The sequence below is a fragment of the Thunnus maccoyii genome, chromosome 5 (genome assembly GCF_910596095.1).
Source record: "Thunnus maccoyii chromosome 5, fThuMac1.1, whole genome shotgun sequence".
Lineage (NCBI taxonomy): Eukaryota > Metazoa > Chordata > Actinopteri > Scombriformes > Scombridae > Thunnus > Thunnus maccoyii.
Genome location: NC_056537.1, coordinates 18,753,719 through 18,776,175, shown reverse-complemented (window position 1 = coordinate 18,776,175; position 22,457 = coordinate 18,753,719). Strand labels below are relative to the sequence as shown.

The 22,457-nt window shown below is 41.5% G+C and overlaps 3 protein-coding genes across 9 annotated transcripts in view; 2 read left to right on the top strand and 1 right to left on the bottom strand.

Annotated features, from left to right (window-relative positions):
* Positions 1 to 524: 524 nt before the first annotated feature.
* Positions 525 to 10,423, top strand: ddx11 (DEAD/H (Asp-Glu-Ala-Asp/His) box helicase 11). 2 transcript variants are annotated; one of them, XM_042411411.1, is made up of 28 exons: positions 525 to 631; positions 1,523 to 1,665; positions 1,760 to 1,975; positions 2,087 to 2,173; positions 2,331 to 2,467; positions 2,550 to 2,610; positions 2,732 to 2,839; positions 3,791 to 3,878; positions 4,232 to 4,434; positions 4,644 to 4,718; positions 5,022 to 5,099; positions 5,189 to 5,235; positions 5,331 to 5,410; positions 5,550 to 5,591; positions 5,683 to 5,750; positions 5,854 to 5,892; positions 5,988 to 6,126; positions 6,486 to 6,620; positions 6,707 to 6,819; positions 6,904 to 6,976; positions 7,602 to 7,705; positions 7,828 to 7,977; positions 8,130 to 8,198; positions 8,303 to 8,403; positions 8,513 to 8,597; positions 9,070 to 9,145; positions 9,327 to 9,481; positions 9,585 to 10,423. In XM_042411411.1, exons 2-28 carry the CDS (start codon positions 1,537 to 1,539, stop codon positions 9,615 to 9,617), a joined length of 2,691 nt encoding a protein of 896 aa, XP_042267345.1. In that variant the 5' UTR covers positions 525 to 631; positions 1,523 to 1,536; the 3' UTR covers positions 9,618 to 10,423. The 2 variants fall into 2 exon arrangements, with proteins under 2 accessions (XP_042267345.1, XP_042267346.1); XM_042411412.1 differs by lacking the exon at positions 525 to 631 and adding an exon at positions 682 to 893.
* wash1 (WAS protein family homolog 1) lies at positions 10,269 to 18,489 on the bottom strand. 2 transcript variants are annotated; one of them, XM_042411413.1, is made up of 11 exons: positions 18,349 to 18,489; positions 15,781 to 15,921; positions 15,069 to 15,180; positions 14,758 to 14,904; positions 12,657 to 12,793; positions 12,417 to 12,552; positions 12,098 to 12,293; positions 11,797 to 11,964; positions 11,455 to 11,613; positions 10,883 to 10,954; positions 10,269 to 10,803 (listed from the first exon to the last, which is right to left on the bottom strand). In XM_042411413.1, the coding sequence occupies exons 1-11, from the start codon at positions 18,354 to 18,356 to the stop codon at positions 10,661 to 10,663; spliced, it is 1,419 nt and encodes a 472-aa protein (XP_042267347.1). In that variant the 5' UTR covers positions 18,357 to 18,489; the 3' UTR covers positions 10,269 to 10,660. The 2 variants fall into 2 exon arrangements, with proteins under 2 accessions (XP_042267347.1, XP_042267348.1); XM_042411414.1 differs by lacking the exon at positions 18,349 to 18,489 and adding an exon at positions 16,113 to 16,133.
* iqsec3b (IQ motif and Sec7 domain ArfGEF 3b) overlaps positions 16,227 to 22,457 on the top strand; it is a 34,807-nt gene continuing 28,576 nt past the window's right edge. For 3 of the 5 annotated variants that reach the window (XR_006096190.1, XM_042411406.1, XM_042411408.1), the window contains exon 1: positions 18,902 to 19,948. Coding sequence is in view for 3 of the 5 variants with exons in the window: in XM_042411406.1 (XP_042267340.1) it covers positions 19,434 to 19,948 (515 nt within the window). In the remaining 2 variants the exon portion in view is untranslated. Of the gene's footprint in view, positions 16,342 to 18,901; positions 19,949 to 22,457 lie in introns of those variants that run through there. The other 2 variants (XM_042411410.1, XM_042411409.1) reach the window with 2 other exon arrangements.

The window sequence follows — 22,457 nt, the reverse complement described above, 5'->3', positions numbered from 1 at the left end:
AGAGGAAAGAAGAAAAAACAAAGTTATGATACACAAATCTGTTTTCAGCTTTTGGACTCTTTCTCTAATCTTTGCTTTTTGCTGAAATATTGGATCATTTGAACGTTTATTCAAATGAAACCAGGTGAGAAGTTTAAAGGGAAAAATCACTCTTTGGTGGAGCTGTTAACAACTCATAGACATGTGAAATGTGACCCCGACTACACACTGCTTTTTGTAAGACATCAAAAGCCAAAAGGGTTGGAAACCACTGGTTTCATCTTATCCATTGTGTCAAATCTTCATCTGAAAAGTAACTAAAGATGTCAGATAAATGTAGTGGAGTCGCAGTATAAAGTAGCAGAAAATGGAAATACTTAAGTAAAGTACAACTACCTCAAAACTTAAGCGCAGCACATGAGTAAATGTGCTTCGTTACTTTCCAGCTCTGAAGAGACAGGGCATACAGGCTCATAGCTCCGCCCGTGCAGGTCTTATCTTACAGTAAAACACGCGCTCCTTGTTCTATCTTGCTCCCTATTGGTCAAATGTCGTGTCCACCGCTGTCTGTTGGCGCGGTTGTTGAACAGCCGCCTGGAGTCGAAAATAGCAGTAACACAAAGTAGAAACTCTTGTTTTAGAATATCAGTGGGTAAGTATATACCGCCGACCTGTGTAATGATTATTATCAGCTGTCGATACAAGACTTCAGCCGATGAAGAGTCTTGGATTGGTTGTAACGTTAGCTAGCTGTAACTTAGCTATGAATTCAAGACAGAAGATAGCGTTCAAGTTTTCATTTCAAGACAGCTTAACAGCCTTGACCGCCTTTATCATCTGTAAACTGCTTTTCACATCATGCAAACGAATGAGAAAGTTCTTTGATTAGCTAGATGGCGATTTGGTTCGTGGTGGTAAGTTTAAGTTCGTGTAGTAGGCTCAGACAGCTGAGGAGTGAATCAGGAAGTCGTCTGGATTTTTATTAGATTGATCTGCACAAAGAAGAATCCGATCTGAAAGCAGGATGTGTGCTTTGGTGTGAGACATAACAACACTTATCAGGTTTAGGCTTGTAGCTGATACAAGCCAGTCAAAACACACTTTGCGGTTTAGTTGAATTAGTAAGCAGGCGTTCATTTGATGACCATGTCTTCAGCTATTTTTGCTAATGTGTTGTTCTTAGAGCTGCAACGATTAGTAGATTAATCGATTAGTTGCCAACTATTGTGATAACTGAATAATCGTTTTGAGTCATTTTTTTAAGAAAAAAAAGTCCAAATTCTCTGATTCCAGCTTCTCAAATGTGAATATTTTCTGGTTTCTTTAGTCCTCTTAGATAATAAACTGATTTTTTTGGGATGTGGACAAACTAGACATTTGAGGACATCATCCTGAGATTTGGGAAACAGTAATTGACATTTTTCACCATTTTCTGACATTTTATGGACCAAACAACTATTCAATTAGTCAAAAGATTAATCAATAATGAGAATAATCGTTAGTTGCAGCCCTGATTGTTTCTAACTCATATGTCATCTTCCAGGAAGGATTACGAGCATGGAGAACGTCAGGGCCCAGTTTCCATTTCCTTACCAGCCCTATAAAATCCAGGAGGAGTTTATGCAAGCCCTGTACGGCGCACTAGACCAGAGCAAAGTTGGCATCTTTGAAAGTCCAACTGGAACGGTGCGTTTGTGCATTAGAGAGAGAGATCACTGCAGAAGTTGTTAGATTTTACTGATGATTTTGTGTCTTTAAACATATATTTCCTGTAACCCAGGGCAAGTCTCTGAGTCTGATATGTGGAGCGCTGAGCTGGCTCACAGACTTTGAGGAGAGGAGAAGACAGGAGGCAGCTGCTCTGCTGCAGGAAAGAGAGACAGTCCTTTCTTCCTCTGTTGCCGAGTCCTCCGCCGCTGGCTCGTCAGCAGAGCCTGACTGGATCACAGACTTTGTTCAAAAAAAGGCAGAACGTGATTTGGTGTCAAAGTTGAAGGTAAGTCTGGATGATTTGGATGTGATCTTGACATGGATGTCTGAAAAACCTGGCTTTACACATGTGTGGCTTTCATGTGTAGAACATTTAGTGAATGTTTTTGTGTGTTAGGAGAACGAACTGAAAAGAAAGAAGAGGGAGGAGCGATTAGAAATGATCAGAAACAACGTTCAACTAAAGTATGCAATGAAAAGAAAGGTAAGCCATGTACACAGTACATATTCAAAGATCCTGTGCTCCAGGAGTTTACATTAGGATTATTTTATGCTTGCATCATTCACCATGAGCACTTTGTATGAGTCTTCAAACAAGTGAATGAGACGATTTATATATATATGTGTATGTGTGTGTGCAGAGCTATGAAGAGGATGAAGCATTCAAGTTGCTCCAGCTCAGCAAAGAAGAACAAACAGAGGCACCAGGAGATCAAGAGGACGAGGAGCTCATAATCGCAGAATATGAAAGCGATGACGAGTCAAAGCCCAGAAGCAGGTGAGGATCAACAGTGTCAAACGTAACTGTCACCGTAAAAAAATAAACAGACAATGACAGCGAGATTTGCTCACATGCTCAGATTCGGTGGAGCTGAGGAGGAAGACGATGATGATGAACTGGTTGAAGAACATGTTACAAAGGTGTGTGTTTATGAAAGAGACACATTTTCGCAGTGTAGCTGTAAAAATGTGTGACCCAATGATTTGATATCATCACACATGACCCAGAGGTGAATCGGCATAATTTTGTATATATTTACAGATTTACTACTGCAGTCGCACTCACTCCCAACTGGCCCAGTTTGTCCATGAGGTTCAGAAGAGCCCTTTCAGCAAGGACATCAGTCTGGTCACACTGGGCTCACGGCAGGTATACGTACACACATACACCAAAACTATTGTACTAAAAATTGGAACACTTTAAATTTTAGTTTATCGTCTATGGTAGTGATAAATCCATCGTGAATATAAAAAGCTCATAACATTTATGTAGTTCATACAAAGACTAAATATCAATGAAGAAGTGTTTGTGTAATGGCCTTGTGGAAATGTCTTTTATCCCTCTCAATATTATAAGGCACCTTCTAGAAAATTAACTAATTTCTTTCCAGCATGTCGGTGACTATCAATACCAGAGTGCTCGGTAGCTTTCTGGCAATTTCATTGTAAGACAATCCTTCATTCTTGACATTAATTATAGCTTGAATTTTATCTGTCTTGAACTGACAACATGGATTTAACTCTATAAGAGCTGCTGAGTAAGCACTCCAACAAACTTTTAATATAAGTACATATTTATTGTCAAGCTTTCATATTCCACTGTAGTTTCCACCTTAATGAAGACAAGATAAGCACAAATGTGGGGAATAAAGCATGATATACTGATATACTACCCAGAGTATAGCGAGACTCAAGTAGCACTTAAAGAGTCAGCCATATATGACCTATATATGATACAAGTGTGTAGAGAGTGCTAGCAACAGCTGCAAGACAAACTTGCAGTATGGTTTCATCTACAGGCTCCCAGAATGATCCAGAACATTCAGGTCTATTTCCAAGTAGAAGTCAAGTCACTCCAAAGGAAACAAATTCCAACATTTCTCAAGTCATTTATACATTTTCTTACTTTGATTTTCTAATGGCCTCATATTCAGTCAACATGCTAAAATGCAGGGTGTTCAATATCAGTATATTACATCTATATTTGTATATTTCAGACTTGGGGATGCACATGAACTATTGTATTGACTCAGTAAAACATTATTGTTATCCATGATCTGACACCGTTTATCCAGTAAACTCAAAGTTGTGTATTTTGCAGAATCTTTGTGTCAATGAGGAGGTGCGTCGCCTGGGCAGCATTCAGCGCATTAACGACCGCTGCATGGAGATGCAGAAAAACAAACATGGTGAGAGCGCCAGAACTCCTGATCTTAAAAAAATACTTTTCAAGCCACCCTTAAGCTAGATTAAGAGATTTGTATTTCTTTTAATATTTTATTTAACCTTTACTTACCATGAAAGCGTCATTGAGATTTAAAAACCTCTTTTTGAAGAGTGTACTGGCCAAGATAGGCAGAAATAGCAATGAATTACACACAATAACTATAAGAATTAAACACAAATATCATTATAAAATCTTGAATAATATTTCTAATACAGTGATATAAAAGATTTAATTCTAGAAAGAACCAAAATAACACCTTAATACCCAAAGAGACCAGTTTATTCTTGCAACTCTGCCTGTTGTTCTATTTTGTAGAGAAGCAGCATCATGAGGAGGGTGTGAAGCGTAAGCGAGGTCCAGCAAAGGCTGTGTGTCCCTATTATAAGGCCTCAGCATTGCAGCAGATGAGAGATGAAGTTCTGGGGACCGTGCACGATATAGAGCAGCTCCTGAAGCTCGGCAGGGAAACGCATTCATGTCCTTACTACGCCACGCGCCTCGCTATTCCCCCTGCACAGGTAACACAGTAGTCTTTGTACTGTTCCTTCATCCCTGCGTCTCATAACTTTGTGATGTTCTGTGCCGGCGCTGCTTGATTTCGATTTTTCCTGAGGGGTAAAACAAACCCCTCGCTTACAATATTTTTATTCATTTATTCTCTTTTTTTCCAGGTAAATGTAAGTTTCAGTGTTAATCTGTATGATCTGTGTTTTTTGTGTTTGCGTAGTTGGTGGTGTTGCCCTATCAGATGGTGCTGCATGAAGCTACAAGAAGGGCAGCAGGGATTCAGCTGAAGGGACAGGTAGGTATTAGTTTTTGATCATTCATTTCTTTTTTTTAAAAATATTGTCAGTAAAACCTTTCATGGAAGTCTTAAAGAAACTGTTATGTGCTCAAAAATACAGTACTACTCTTTAGTAGTTTAAATTGTCTCACACGGGGGCATACAGCTGCAATACTACTACTACTTCTGATAAAAATGTAGCCATATAAACAATGTGATTATGCGGTACTTAAAACCATTTGGATACTCGATAATCAGCTTCAATATTTACAAATGGAATTGATTTGACAGCAGAACGTGTTTCTCACGATTTGTAAACAGGTGGTGATAATAGACGAAGCTCACAATCTAAGTGACACACTCTCCTGTATACACAGTGCAGAGCTCACTGGAGCACAGGTAAACACATTCGTGCACACCATTTACAAGGCTGAGTTTTTAATTATGCATGTTCCCTGTGATGTGCTAAAACCTCAAATCTTGTGCAGCTTTGCCGCGCCCACTCTCAGCTCACCCAGTACGCTGACCGCTTCAGGTGAGTATGCACGGACTTGCACGTTGCAACTCATTCACAAATTAAATATCATCTAACCGCCATCACTCTTGATGTTTGTGTGTCTGTGACATCAGGGCCCGGCTGAAGGCAAAGAACCTGATGTACATAAAACAGATTCTGTTCGTGATTGAGGGGCTTGTCCGGGTGCTGGGGGGTGAGTGTATTTGAGCTAAAATTAGTTTTTGACTTTTGATTATTACCAGTCTGCGACATGGGTGGGGAGGAGGAACTGGTTGACAGTGCAGTCAGCCAATGTGACATTTCTAATTATGGTGTAAATGTTCTCCCTGCAGGTAAAGTGGGGCAGAATCCACAGAGCCAGACTACACCAGCAGGTCAGTCAACACACACATGAACACACACAAGATCTAAATTGAATTTTTAAAAAAAACTCACTAACCACTATATTTTTTCTTTTTCTTTCAGGAACAGAGATGCTCACCATTAACAACTTCCTCTTTAAGGCTCAAATCGACAACATCAACTTGTTTAAGGTAGCTGTCAGTGTTCTAAAGTTCTTTAAAAAATCACATTTATGGCAACTACACACCATCACCAAACTACAAACTGTATTTCTTTCTGTCATTCTCACTTCAGTTACAGAAATACTTTGAGAAGAGCATGATCAGCAGAAAAGTAAGTGTTTAATTTGTCTACGAGTTGATTTCACATAAACACGTTCTGCTTTTGCGCTGTAGGATAAAATGTATACCACACGTGTCTTCTTGCAGCTGGGTGGTTTTGTGGAGAAGTATGCAGGTTCAGGTGTGAGTGTGCACACTCAGAGCAGCTCCAACAAGGAGAACCGACGCACGGAGGGCTTAAACCGCTACCTTCAAACACTACAGAACAACCAGAACCCTGCACCAGGTCAGAGGTCACACGTTTACGCCACCTACTGTACATATTAAAAAGCACATTTTGGAGGATGTGGCAGTGTGGTGGCAGCATGACATTGTTTACTGAAGGAAATTGGATCGTATTCTTTAAAGAGAAAAGTCTCATAATGTTGAATTTCAGAAACATTGTAAGATCTAGCTTTTAGTTTTTAGCATTTTAGAGTTGCATATATAGATGTGATTTTTCACTCTTCACCATGTCTCTGGCTCTCACATCCAGCTCTGACTCACACTGGCATTCATCAGAATTGAAGCACTGTAAATAATTTAGCGTGGCTCAGGTTTTAGTGATTTATCTGTTCTTTCTTCCCTCTTTTCTCTTTTGTGCAGTTTCTTCAGAGGACCAGCAGGGGTCTACAGAGGCAGAGAAAGCGCTTTCTGCATCCCCAATGATGCAGGTGGAAGGCTTCTTCATGTCTCTCACCAACAGCAACGCTGACGGCAGAGTGGTGTTGCACAGACAAGGTAGCATTTTAAACAGACAACACAAATAAGAGACGGTGAAGAAATTAAAGTGTTAAAGTATCATTTTGTTACATTTCTATGTGCAGGTACTTTATCAGAGAGCAGTGTCAAGTTCCTCCTGTTGAACCCGGCGGTCCACTTTGCCCAGGTGTTGAAGGAGTGCAGAGCAGTCATCATTGCTGGAGGAACCATGCAGCCTGTGAGTTATTTTAGATGCACAAAAAAAATAAACAAAGCTGTTGCCGTGGAAGTTTTACGGTTCTGAAAAAGATGCTGTATGTAGGTTTCAGACTTCAAACAAGAGCTACTGTTTTCTGCCGGAGTGGGAGAGGAGCGCATCACTGAGTTTTCCTGTGGTGAGTGGCCCATTTTTTACAACACCGCAGGACTTGTTTGGAGTTTTACTTTGGTGTTTTTATAATGCACTCTGTTAGTGATGTGGTTATCAATATTTCTGTTTGTTGGAGATTTTGATAAATGAATCCTTTACAAAAAAAACTGCAATAACAAGCAAGTTTTAGTGTGAGGACTAATTTTCTGTTGGGTTATGCACTGAGTTTGGCTAGACATTTGAATCATGTCATGAACACACACCTGGTTCAGATGTTGGAGGTGACAGGTTATATCAGAACCGACTAATCTTGTTAACTAAACCCTGAATTAATTGTCCATCCACTGTATACAACCATTAAACCTTATATGTAAGATCATTGGAGAATTACACTAAAGGGTTCTGCCTATCTTCACATTTTTGAAGTAGGAAGATCGTCATACATCACCTGAACAATCCTCAGACTCACAAGATCTGAGTAAAATTTGGGTATAACTCAAATTTGAATCATTTATAGGCACAGACAAGAGGGTTATGTTGCATACATGCCTAAAAATGTTTCAAATTTATGTATGTGCTGACAGAATAGTTTGGTGTATGGAATATATAATTTGATATACTATCTGTTTGCTTCATAACTTTGTCTGTAGGTCATGTAATCCCTCCTGAGAACATCCTTCCCATCGTCCTGTGCAGCGGTCCGTCTGGTCAGGAGTTGGATTTTACTTTCCAAAACCGAGACTCTCCACGCATGGTAACAAACACACATATTCACACTGTTTTATTAACTTCTTGCTGTAATATTGTTGATTTTTTTTTTTTTGCATATATTGGTTGCACAAGCATCTTTGCACATTTGTGCCTGTTTGTTGACAGATGGACGAGACGGGCCGCATTCTCTCCAACATTTGTAACGTGGTACCGGGTGGTGTTGTGTGCTTCTTCCCTTCTTATGAGTACTCGAGGCGTATCATTTCACACTGGGAGGCCAGCGGGACTCTGACTCGCCTGGCTAACAAGAAGAAGGTGCATGCGCTACATGATTTCTTTTATAAATGAATTTAAAAACCTAGAAAGCCTTCTAAATCATGCCTTAACTCACCGGCAGTGTTTCGAAAATCATCTTGAGAAAAAGAACGTTCCTGACAGTCACTAAGCTATCACAATTGTCTCCTCAGATCTTCCAGGAGCCAAAGAGGGCCAACCAGGTAGAGCAGGTGCTGAGTGAGTTCTCCCGTTGTATCCAGGTAAAACTGTCACAGCTGACACATCAACCTTCATCACCGACATGGGTAGTCATCGCTTGTACGACTGAACAGTCATTGGTTGTCTCTTTGTATTTTGTCATCAGAGGTGTGCTCTGGACGGCGGCGGACTCACAGGAGCGTTGCTGTTCTCTGTGGTGGGAGGAAAGATGAGTGAGGGCATCAATTTCTCTGATGAGCTTGGCAGGTGTTTGCAATTCATGGCCATTCAGCAGCTATTTACTAGATTAAGTGTATTTAATGTACTGTATGACTAAACGTTCTATTCTGTTTATATATTTTTGCATGTGATACAGGTGTGTGGTGATGGTGGGAATGCCATATCCCAACATCAAATCCCCAGAGTTGCAGGAAAAGATGACCTATCTGGACAAACACCTGGTCAGACTCTTTACTGCCCTTAAAGGATAAGGCTGGCTTATCTATATTTTTCTTATCATCAACAAATCTCATGTGTAGAGCCAAACCATCAGTTCATTAATCCTACACCATCGCACTGGGTGACATGTTCTTTCCTCACACAGAGTACAGTCACGTTAGTTTGTTTAGAAACAGCTCCAAATAGTAATAACAGTGATAACGGAATTGACATGTTTTTTTGGGGGGGGCAACAGAGCTCTACAGCACAGAGGAATAGGATTTATCAGGCCTTGGATACACACACACAATACTTATAAGCAAGATCACTTCATTGTTGGTTTGGCTCTGCGCGAGATTTGTTGATAATAAGAAAAATATAGAAAATCACCAGCTTCATCCTTCAAAGTCTTCACTGTATCCACACACCTTGCAAAACAAGTACAAGGTCAGAACAGCAGTGACATGAAGGTCATCAGTTTTGTTTGTTTTTCAGCCTCATAGTGGAGGAAGGAGCCCTGGACAAGCACTAATAGAAAACCTCTGCATGAAGGCGGTCAATCAGTCCATAGGTAATAATGCGATATTCACGATAGATAAATAAGAAATAATTGACAAAAACTGCTTATTTCATAGGTAGTTAGATAATACGATCAGCAAAACCTGTTTCAGTGTCTATATGGGTATCTATTGTTTTAAGACAGACTTGAAAAATTTTGAACCTTTCCTACATTTGATTTCCTCTGCCCAAAGGAAGAGCTATCCGTCACCGTGGCGACTATTCCTCCATTGTGCTGTGCGACAGACGTTACTCTCGACCCGCTACGCTCTCTAAACTTCCAACGTGGATCAAAAATCGCACTAGCACACACCCAAGTTTCGGCCCCGCTTTCGCTGCCTTGCGGAAGGTGAGAAACGAGTAAACGTACGCACACACACATTCAATCCACAGTTTCATGATTCAAACTTTCATCTTATCTTCGTCATGCATGTATATTCTCTTTCTTTCAGTTCTTCCTGGAGAAAAAGCAAAAGCAGGTGTAGCTTCACTCCCACTGGGCTCAACTGACACTTTCAAGTATTCAGCTTTGTGACTTAAAGAATGGAACAAGATCAATATTGGGAAGAACTCTGGGAAAACTGAGTGCAACGGCAGTCTCTGCTATTTCAGGAGCCCGAGAAACTGAATATGTTCTAATAAAAATACTGAAAGATAATTAAAGGGCCTCTGTAATAAGTTCCTCATCATAAGGTCGCCACAGTTCTTTTACGCTGCTTTATGTTTACATTCTTCAACATTTTGCAGGCTGGAGTTCAGCGATCATCCAGGGAGGCAGTTTTTCCTGTTTTCAGTGCTTCATACTTGCTTTATTTTATATTTCAACTCTAGGATCTAGTTTACGTGTTGTGTTCTGCTTTGGTCTGCTAACATCTCTGGTTTAGACAAGTTGAGATTATTCAGAGAATAATGAACACAAGTGTTTGACGGCACAATGAAGACAAAGGCCAGATGGACATGTATCACTGGGATGTCTTCAAATTCAGTCTGGAACATGTTGCAGGAGACACAGAAGAAGGTTTTTTATATTCAGCATGTTGAAATGAATTACTGAAGCAGCTCCTGCGCAGATATCAAGCACATCACTGGCGTCCATGTGACTGAAATATTAAATATTTAAAGCATTCAACATGAAGCGTTATGTAATGCAAAGATTGCTTTATTTAATAGAAAGATGTTAGTGAGATGGTTCCTTGATCTCAGTTAGTATTTGAATAAGATCCGCTAGTTTAATTTGATGAAAATATGTTTCATAATGAATATGCAATCAATAAATTGTTTCATCATTTCAGTTTCAGTGATGTTTTCTTCAACTGCTTTAGACAAACCACTGCATTTATTGGCATAATGAGGTCAATTATTGCCCGTTTTACACTAAGAGCTTCTGTCAGCAGGACTTATTACTTTTTTATAATGTTCATGTTGAGTCATTGGGAGGAAGAAATGTTAGTCCTTTTGTACACAAAATAATCCAATACTATCAAATGCTTCAATTATCAGTGCTTTTAAGTGTTCATCGTCCATCATGTTATGCTTCCCAGTCGTCGTCATCTGTTGTTGGCTGTGGGGCAGGAAGTGGTGGGATGACATCTGACATCCTGGCGAATGCTCCGCCGGTGCCACTGGGAGTTTCACCTGACTCTCCACCTGCTGGACCTTTACCAGAAATGCCTACAGAGAAGAAACGCATTATTTACTGAATGCACTTCAATGTTCTTTAATCTCATTTGACATGAGAGGGACTGCTCACCTTTCCTGCGCATGGCAAGCTTATTGAAGAGATCAGACATGAAGTCTCCACCGCTAGTTGCCGCTCCCACTGCTGAGAGAAAAAAACAAAAAAAAACAAGCAGTTACTAAATAATCATGCAATCAGTGTTTTTACATTTTTGCAAACTGGAGCAGTGAAATGATTTCAGTCATTCCCCCGTAGGTGGGCTTCAAAGTGGAGCACATAATTACAAGACTTTTCATCTAGTTAAGCAGCTCTCTTCAGAAATGAAATGCTGGGTCATGAGGGATATACAGTACTATCGGTTAAAAATACGACTGTAACCATGTCAACCTTTTAATGGGGTTCATAAGGTCAAAATGTCCTGGACTATCCTGGAACTGTGATGATAACCAGGAGAGATGCACACAAACGCTCACCCTGACATGCAGTGTGACATGTTGCATTAACGTATGGGTGAATGCTGACTAGGGACCGGTCACGCTCTGCTTTGATTGCATGACTTTCTCATCATTGTTACAGCTGCATCTTGTAGCATCTAAATAAAACATGAGCGGAATCACATCCCCCGCCTCAAACAATCTTGACACCTTGCTCTTGCTCCTTCTGTTTTTTCTTCTCCATCTTGCGCTCTTTGACGTTGCGTAACTTGGCTTTGCCGATGCCTCCGGCGTTGCGGATGGACTCTAGGAGACTGGCTCGGCCGTCTGACGGTTGAACCACCTCGCTGGGAGCGCCAGACACAGGGCCTGCATTCAGATGAAGCAATGTAAGGAGACAGGATCGGCAGTGTACTTTGAGTTTGAGCCCATTAATGTCAATTAGGTCAATCTAATTAAAATGAACAGGTTTTCTAAGGAGAACTTTTATACAATGTCTTGATCATATTCTTCCAAGACTGTAGGATTCTGAATTGCGTGCATGTGACGAACCTGAACTTGGCACTTTAGAGACTTCTGAGGGGCTTTCTGCAGGAGGAGGGGGTGGAGGAGGTGGAGGAGGGGGAGCTCCTGCAGGAGTGGCTGGAGCGATGGCGGGCTCAGGAGGAGGAGGAGGGGGAGGCGGCGGGGGAGGTGGAGCATTAGGTTGGATCTGAGATCCTGAAAGAAAGAAATGAAAAGTCTACATCAGCTAACCAACACATTACCAATCGCTAAAACAACCGCACAGTTAAAATCAGAGATAGCGTGTGTGTGTGTGTGTGTGTGTGTGTGTGTGTGTGTGTGTATGAACCTGGTACGTTGCTCTCCTCAGAGAAAGACGGCAGCTCAGGGATGTTGTGTGTTGGTCCAGATGGGGCGAAGCCAGGCCCCAGGTCTGCACTGTAGGACAAGTCATCTGCAATACCTGGCAGGTCCGGCAGGTAGGACGGCACATCGATCTCAGGCACTTGGCCCAGATCTGGCACGTAGAAATAACTCTCTGCTGTCTGTTAAAGAGTGGTATAAGAATGTGTCCTTACTAATTCTACATTTAAAAAAAAAACAGTGAATAGCGGCAATATTAACAACGTCCACATTGATAAAATATTGTGGTTTGAAGAAGTTTCTACCTGTCTCTCCAGTTGCTCTCTCTTTGTAATGGACAACGGCGCATCAAATGGTTTCTCTTCTTTTTCCGTCTCTAGCGTTGTGTGTGTTTTTGTCACTGCTCCCGCCAGAGGATCAAGGAACACATACTTCTTATATCTGTAAAACACACAAAAGAAGATACAAAGATTTTCATTTAGTCTTCAGCGTTTATAGTTAGCATTTGTGTCTATTTGTGTGAGTGTGTGTGTGTTTGGACTCACAGGTTCTCAGTGGTATTAAAGAGCAACAAGGAACTGACAGAGGAGATGTTACGCGGCAGACTGCCCAGCCCCTCTTCTGTCTCATCTTCTGACTTCTTTTTATTGCTCACACACACTGGGAAATACATTAACTTCTCCTGAAAGGAAGACAGGCAGACATAGGAGTGAGAGGAAGATCTGTAAAATGTCAGCTTAATCCTGAATAACAGGAATCACAAATGCCACCAAAGTGCTCCTGCGCACAGAGGCACGCGCACAAACACTGCAATACTGAATTAAATGGTTAGGGACATAGCTTCTAGGGGATATTGAATAATGCATTTCTGCACCAGAGAAAATTGCCAGAAGTGTTTTCATTTTTTTTTCTCCCTCTCTGACAAATATACACAAAACTACACACTTGCAAGACCGAGCACACACACACAACAGAAAATATGCCAGTTTCTGTAAAGTTTCTTAAGATGGTGAGAGAAAAACTGTGGTGTTCACTATAAATAATGCAGGAGCTTATGCTGAGCTGAGCACACACACACACACAAAAGTACTTCAGAAAAAAATAATACTATCACACATTTACAGTGTGCTCTCACTGTCCGGTGACAGATATACACACAGCACGTGTCATCACATCTACTGAATGTACAGTTTGTGATTAATTCAGCTGCATCTTGCATCTTTGGACCGGACTGTGACTGTAAAAGGGAAAGCACATCATGGTTTAGATGCAGGATTAAAAACACTGCACTTTTCCAAATGTCTATGTTGTTTTCACCTCCTCATCTCTTAATCAAGCATCAAATTTGATTTAAAAAAAAACAACAACAAGCTAATCCAGTAAAAAGGTTGGCTGCTCTGCTCTGCACCCCTGCCAGATCTGTAGACCTGCAAAATAAACTGCCAGTTCTGATAAATATTCTGTATCAAAAACCCAGAATATTTTAGTACAAATGTCATGGTACTTATTACAGCATATGCTATGTAACATTTGATTAACTGGATGCCAACTGGTATTTGACGTAACGGAGACTGATGCGAATGAAAGCTCATTAGAGCTGGTTGACTGATAAGTGGTGTATAAACATGCATGCTACTTATCACGAGTGAACAGCTGTTCATCTAAGAAAGTGTTTAGTGGCAAAGCAACGAAACAACAACGCAGAGCAGGTACCAACAATAACACAGAAATGTGAGGCGTACCTTACAACAGACTTATGTTTTATTTAGTGCTAAAAATGTTTGTCGCTCTATGAGGTATATTGTACCCAAATTTGATTTCAAATACTTCAAATACTACTGCGATGTGCAAGTTTGCCTTCACATTCATAGAACAATATTTCTTTTATATTTAGACTGATCCAAAGAATCCAATTATCATCACAACTAGCTCTTAGAAACAAGACAGCAACTTCAAAAAAAACTGTTTGATCCGGGTCTGATTCGCTGTTTGGAGTAAAGGTAACATTTTGTTGAGAAAGACTGGCAGCAGGCTGAACAAAGTAGCCCAGATGTCCTTCCCTGCTACATCATCCCACTAGTTCCTGCAGGGTCCAGAGGTGATCTCAAGCCAGACCGGCTATGTAATACCTCCTCAGGGAAGAATCTGGCAACATCCTGGTCAGATGTTAAGAGTCACTTCAACTGGCCCCTTTTCAACATGACGGAGAAGCATTTCCACTTCCAGCTCCTTCTGGATATCTGAGCTCTTCATCCTTGTACCCAATGGTGAGCCCAGGCTCATTTAAGCTGCCTGTACTGGCTTTGACCACAACACCCCAGTGAACATGTGCATCACTGTGGATGCCACAGTGAAGGATGGCGGCAGTGAGAATGGGTTGACAGGTGGGGTGGTGAGTCTTATCTTTTAAAAACATGTACCCTGGCTCATATGCCAATTAATCACACCTCTATCTATCTATCGTATAACAATTTGCAGCACTATGACATGTGTCTCAAGCTTCAAGTCATTAGTTGTCAAACATTTTGTGGAACTATGGCTCCAAACAAGTCACGTTTCTTTCCATAGTTGCGTAATTGGAGGCAAGTCACACATATCAAAAATCTATATCTTTGTGTCATGAGTGTTTTAATGTGTTTATCTCACCTGTAAGGCCTTCTCATCAAAGGGTCGAAGTTTGTTCTGTATCCTGTGTCGAGGGCGTGTATGTGAGGAGGGGTCTGTAGCTCCGGTGAAGATGGATGAGTAGTCCTGAAGTCGGTCTGGGGCCGGGTACTTGGCACTGGAGAAAACCTAGAAACACAGATAAAAGCTAATATAACTGACGGACACAAGGCTAAAAAATTTTTTTTTTTTTTTTTAATAAAGTTTGTTATCTTTTTGCCCTGTTGTGTCTTAACTGTGTATCACAGTTGCAATATGTAAAACTGCCATCTAATGCGAAGGTGCTGTGTTACCTTGGTGGCCTTCTTACTGCCTTTGATCTTGTCGACGCGGGCCTGAGCAAGTTTGATCCGGTCAGTGACGGACTGCAGCTGGCGGCGGTTCTTCTCTACACTCTCAGACACCCTGGAAGAAACACACCAACATCAGTATGGACATACACACATCCACACACACACAGAGGAAAATATGTCTGAGACCATATTTCACACTCCAGTATAGAGGAGTGTGTAACTAATAATGGTTACAATAATACTTGTACTATTAATTTCATACTTGATTAATCTCTCATTTATTTTTTCCATTAATTATTCAGTAAAATGTCAAAAATAATGACAAATATTGAAGCTACTGGGAGTTGCCACAGCCTAAAGTGATTACTTTTATGATCAAAAATCCTGAGAAATCTAAGCAAAATTATAATTTGTGAAGATGTAACCAGTAGATGTATTTATTTGCTTGTAAAATATAAATGTTACAACTGATTATCACCATTATATCTTGTTTATCTTGTTGGTTTATCAACCAACCTTTTAGCACTACGTCTGGACGCATGATGTTAATAATAAACCATCGTATATGCCAAATATGAAAAATAGCAAATCCTGAAGTCTGTCATTTGCATGCTAAGAGAAAAATCACACTCTCATATTAAACATAACTGCTTCAGAAGCTTTGATTTTCTTCATAGATACCACCTCTAGATGGTGTGTGTGCTGGGTTTACCTTCTGAAGATGTCCGTAGAGATGGTCTCCAAGTAGAGTAGTGCATCTGCTATCTGATTAACAGCCTCCTCTCTCCTCAGGTCTGGCTGGATGAGAGGCACTGAGTACACCTGGCCCTCCAGGCAGTGCTTCTGGGTCATCCTGGAAAGCAGCCACACAGAGCAAAGTTTACATCAAGATCAAGGCTGTGCAAAGACAAACTCTGATGTCGAGCATGGAAGTTAATTGTTGATACTAGAGCTGCAGCAAATGGAAAATGAATCTGCCACTATTTTACTAACTGTATAGACTCAAACAAAAGTAATCCCTCTCAATCATCACTTATGACTCACTAGAAGTGTGTGGCAGTGTATTTATCTACAGAGACCCAGCCCTCTGCCTGTATTTTCTTATTATTTTTATGTGTTCGCGATGTTTCTGGGCGTCAACCTATGGGCAGTGGGTGTGTAGCCCCCAGCCAATAACAGCGTGCAAGGTGTGAGGTTGGGACTCGTAGCGTAGCAACCAATTTACATCGCTGTTTCTGTCAGCAGAGGCCTGTACTACGAAGCAGGATTTGAGGTTAGTTGGGTATATAACCATGGTAACTTATGCTGAACAGCTAACCCGCTCTGGACCAGAGGTTTGTACTACGAAGCGAGATTAGTAGGTTAGCCAGCTATCTTTGGGCTTAACTCAGGTTTTCCTGTATCAAAAAGCTGGTTCACTTTTAACTAGGATATATCACCATGGCAACTTATGCTGAACAGCTAACCTGCTCTGGAGCAGAGGTCAGATCGCCTGTCAACACCCCGACTACTGACCAATCAGATCACTAGAAAAAAGAATCATCATTCCTAAAGGATCCCAACATGGACAAAAGTCTTCAGTTTACAATAAAGTGACAAGTAAAATTGAGCAATATATATTTTTATTGGTCAGTAGAAACATTTTTTATTGTTCCAGGCTTTTTATTTCCACTCTGGTTTTAAAACAGAGCTTCTAACAAACGGAGAGATCGTTTACGATACTAAACACATAATGATGATTTTAGCTGCATTTTAATTTTATAAAATAGTTTATTTTGTCCCCGGCTGACAGTGTGGATGATTTGATCACTGCAGCTCAGAATACCATGAGACAACTGTGTGATGATAACTGGAAATAAAAATGAGAGCTTGTCTTTTATTAGAAAAATAATCCACTCACTGTTAATTGGCTCCCATCATTATAAATACAACATTTGGGTCAGATAAACCTCGTCATTAACTACTTTTCCACTCTTTGCTTCAGCAGCAGAAACAGTCTGACATTACTTTAAAAAAAAAAAAGTGACATATTCAGAATGATTCCTTCGTCATCCAACTAAATAGCAAAAAATATTCACTCTATAGCTAAGTCATATATAATAATTCCTACATGTATTTTAAGCCTTAGCCTACTTTTAATATGTGGAAATTATTTCTAGTGTTTCTACATCTTATTCTGTGGTATGATTACAGGCTTTCGTTTACATTTTACTTTGTTTTTACTTTGTTGAATATGACTTTTGCTTCCTAAAACAGAAGTTATCCACGGGTACTTTGTATCACTGTTTCATCTCATATTGTATGAGGTACTTCATTCATTCTGATGATGTCGCTCGTAATTAACAACCCTGCATCTTTTACATAAACACGCTCGTAGCTGGATAGGAAATCCCAATGAAGCCAGCTAACAAAAAGATATCTTGGGTTTGTTAAACTAGCTTCATAGTACAGGCCTCTGGACCGAGTAATGTTAATTTCGTTCCTTTGTTGGAATGACACTAAAAATCTTGAAATCCTTGAAATTTGAAGACGGCACCTTTAACTCTGGGAAGTCATAGCAGGTTTTTTTTGTTTGTTTGTTTGTTTTTTGCTGTTTCTGACATTTATAGACGAAACGATTAATGGAGAAAATAAACGTTAGATTAATCGCTGATTAAAATAATAGTTAGTTGCAGTCCGAGTTTATACAGATTGAATGAGTGTGTGTGACAATTAATTTCAACTCAATCAATGAATCTAACTTCTATCTGTTTGCAGTGAAAGGAAAAATGAGACAGAAAGTGTGGCAATTTAAATTGTTTTCTCATTTCAGCCAACTCTTTCACAATGAAGCTCGTTGTTAAATCCAACACATCACTGTGACAACATCATATGCACCCAGTATGGTTAACTAAACCCTACTGCTTTACACCATGGATGTATTAATGCATCCGTGCTTTACACATATACCTCCACTTCTCACTTTTTGACCTCATCTGACTCTCACATGACAGTGCTGCAACACACCACCATATGATGATATTTTGTGGTTTTCAGTGTGTAAAATGTTAATCATTTTTTGCGGTGTTTGGTAATACCAACAGCTGACAGCTAAAAAAAACTGCATCCAAAGTGTTAAATGGCAGAGAAATTAGCTCTATAATGTAAGTTAGTAAAAGGACGATCAAAGGAAAACCTGTTCATGCTAAAGAAGGAGAGTCGCCGTAAGTCTTTTGGGCCATAACTGTTTAATGACAAGTAACACTGCGAAACCTACACCCTGTAAAAATAAACATCTTACCTGACCATGGATGTTGTTTTCTGGTTACTGGTTACAGAATAGATATAATAATAATAAGAAGAAGGAGTTAGACTAACAGCACTGGCAATTCAGCTAGCCACTTAATAAGCAAAACAACGGTCCCCCACTTCCGCATCCATGTGACACGTGACTATGACGAATCTAAAATGTTGCCTTCAAGTGCTTTCTGAACGGTCCGATTTAAAAGTACTTAACCGCTTGAATGACCTGAACTAATGGTCAACGTAAGAGGTATAAAACTTGGAAAACCCACTTTATCATTGTTTTTTTTTTTTAAAGAAATTGTATTTCTTTTATCTCACTCTTCATGCATCATTTAAATGCAACTCCAATTGGTGTAAAATAGTTGACAAAGCATTCTCCCAAGTGAAGATTATGTGATATCATCAAAAGCTTCAGAACAGCTACTGAATGGACCTTGAGGTGACACTGATTTGTCAACTGCTGTTTCCACGGCCAAGAATGAATTTTCAATCTAAATGTATTATTATTATCATCATACATGTATATTATTCTAAGGAAAAGAATATTCTGGCGACCTGTGGTAAACTATATCGGAAAATAGAATAGACGTGTGCTGGGAAAAAAATATCTTCAGATTTCGTGTGCAGTAAATCACACACTGGCTCAAATGTTGAACCTCTTTATACAGCCTATAGGGTGCGATCTTGCTCTGGAGTTTTCTCGTGCCTGTGCGTAATGACGCATTCGTCCTCCAGCGCCTCTCCTCCTCCCCTCCTCCCTCCCTCCCTCCTGTCACATCTGGATCTGGCTCCTCTCATCAGCACCACTCAGCGCAGTGAGAGAGAGAGAGAGAGAGAGAGAGAGAGAGAGAGAGAGAGAGAGAGAGAGAGAGAGCGGAGGGAAGGAAACGACCGGAGAAGCGGAGGCTGGCTCGGTCGGTGCAGCCTCATTCACAACCGAGCAAAAAAAGGAGAGGAGAGTGGAAGGACATCTCACCTTCTCATCCGCGCTCACGGATATTTTTGTATCCCAGTCCTCCATCCGTCATTCCAGCTTCTTTTCTTCTTCTTATCCTTCTCATCCCTCTTCTTGTCTTGGATATGATGAGCTCCAGCCTGCTGGAAAACCCGGTGCAGGCGATTCTGTACCTGCGGGAACTCACCACCATCGTCCAGAACCAGCAGAGTCTCATCCAGACCCAGCGCGCCCGGATAGAGGAGCTGGACCGGCGGGTGGACGACCTCATCGGCGAAAACAGGCACCTGCGGGACGTCAGGGTACAACAGCAGCATCCTTACCCTCACCACCACCACCATCATCATCACCCCGACCCCAGCTGCCTTCATCATCACCATCACCCTCAGGACCCTAGTGCGGGGTCTCTGCCAGACCATGCGCCTCCAACAGCACAGGTCGAGGCGGCTCCGGGGGTTCAGCCGTCGCCTCCACAACCTATGGACCCAGGAGACATGCAGCTGGTCCCGGCCGACCCGTCCGTGGTTACCCCGGTTGAAAGTGACCCAGAAAACGATGGAAGTTGCCCCAGCTGCCGCTCTTTGGTTCCGATGACCTCGACAACCCTTTGTCGATCCTTGGCCCTGACTAAGAAATCCGAGTGAGTATATGTTATATGTGTGCGTCTGTCTTAATATAGTCCATTAGGGAATATACTGTATAGGCAAAAAGAAGGTTTTGAGGGTGTTTAATACATTTTTTAAAAATGGTATTGAGATTTCTGCAGTATCGACCCACAGCCAAATGCATTTCTTACCTTGGTTATAGTTGTCTTTTCAAATTCTTCATAGTATTTGTGTGGCATTAGTCTAACACTGAATAATTATGAAACGTACACGCGCGCACGTGCGTGTCCTGCAGATTGAGAGGCGTTTAATTAATGAAGAAGGCGCTTGAAAATTTCTAATTTTCAGCTGTGTGTGTCTGCTCAGGACTGTGCCAGAAGAGGAAGAGGTGGATTATTTAAATGAGAAACTGGATCACGATCACTGGATCATTACATAACAAACAGCTGTAGGCCTGTGTGTGTGTGTGTGTGTGTGTGTGTGTGTGTGTGTGTGTGTGTGTGTGTGTGTGTGTGTGTGTGTGTGTGTGTGTGTGTGTGTGTGCTGGGAAAACACTCGGCGCAGCGGTCAATGTCAGCTCGAGACAGGAGCAGCTTCATGTGTGATGATGAGACACCGCGAGTCGCTGTCCATGGTGCTGCTGGGTTTCTCTATTAATTACTGCACGGGATCTGAGAATTCTCACGGGACCTCTCGGGCCTCTGATGTTGCTGTGTTAGATGAGACACACGTGCATACAGTCACACACACACACACACACACACACACACACACACACACACACACACACACACACACACACACACACATACCACCACCACCACCACGACCCCCTGCCTGGCACCGGAGCCTCACAGTACATCAGCACATCACCTAATGAGAGAAAACCCATCCTTCTCTCTTTTTCTCCTTCTGTGCGTGTGTGTGTGCGTGTGTGTGTGTGTGTGCGCGCGCGCGTGTGTGTTCTGTTCATAAGTTGTATCCCAGCAGGAGTCCTGATTGGTCTCTCTGGGACTCCACCCCCACTGAGAGGAGCAACACAGAACAGAGCAGGAGTTGAGAGGAGCAGAGGAGTGCAGAAGGGGATACAAAAAAAGAGGAGTTGTTGATATTAAATCTATAGCGAATATTTCACCTGTCACACTTTACACTTCCTCTGTTTGAGTTGTGTGTGTGTATCTGCCTGTTGCTCTCTTTTACGGCCTTGCCTTTAACCTGACTTGTGCTGTTATAAAGAGCTTAGCCCCCGGCAACTATTTGTTATTCTTTGACATGAACCAGAGTTACACCAGTTCTTAATTTCTATTCATTTTACAGGAGAGGTTTGGTGAGGAGGAAATCACAATAAATTAAAATTGTTATTGTAAAAGCTGTACAGCATCCATCACATGATCAGGCAGAAATGTGGGGCTCCTGGTTTAAATCGGCCTTCCTGTCTCTGCGGTTGCTGATGTGTGTCCTTGAATGTAACCTTACATCCCCACTTTCTTATTGATTATAAGTCTCTCTGGATGAGGCCATGTGCTTAACACATCATTTCTACTTTTGCTCCCGGCAGGCCAAGCAGGTGAGGGGGAGGCGAAGCTTTCACTTGCATTTTTTGGAGGATTCACCTCCCTGTCATTGCCTGCTGCATCCTGTCTGCAGCTGACTGGGGATCAGATCTGCCCTGTGCTATTCCTGTTGTCTGTGACTTGTGTGTGCAAGCGTGTTTCTATGCTACAAACGTGTGTGCTTTGGTGCATACTGTATGTCTGCATGCTGAATGTTTAAGTGTAGGCGCACGTGTTGGCAAGCGGCGCACACTTGCTTTCTTTCACACGTTTTTACTGTATGCATTAATCTAAATGTTTATCTAACCCTATAGAGTCCAATTTTCTTTGCCCTATATGGCATGCGTTGCGCAGGGTTGGCTCTGTGTGTGTTTATATGCTTTGCATTGTTGTCAGTGTTGCCACTGCACGTGGATGTGCCTATGGGGGAAGAGAAAGGATCCTCTCCTCCACTCATTCTCTGTCTCTTTCTCCAGCTGAGCCTCCTATCTGCCCCACTTAGCCCATGGAGCGAACAGTAATCAGCCATTCTCAGGAGAGAGAAAAGGCAGAGAGAGAGAGAGAGACAGAGAAAGAGAAAGATGCATGCTCAGTCGTTGTCTTTGATGGAGCCCTTGGAGGTGTCTAGAGGAAGGAGCTTGAGGCTGACATTGGAATGGACCAGAGAAAGAAAAAAAGAAAAAAAAACAGGGAGGGAGGGGGGTTTCAGTGCACAGAGTGTGAGACAGGTACAGAGAGAGACCAAAACAGAGAGAAGGAAGGAGATGGAAAAAAGGGTGCATCTAAGGTAGCTGTCTCCTCCGTTTATCTGTCTTGCTGGCGGACAAACAGATAGGTTGGAAACCTGAGGGACAGAGTATGGCGTCCCTTGGCACAGTGGGAGGTGCACACAATGTACTGGCATCATTTTTGAGTCCACAGTACAAATGTAGCTGATTTTATTGCATGTTAACCCTCCTCCTTGTCCCCCCGCTTTCTTTTACACCATCTA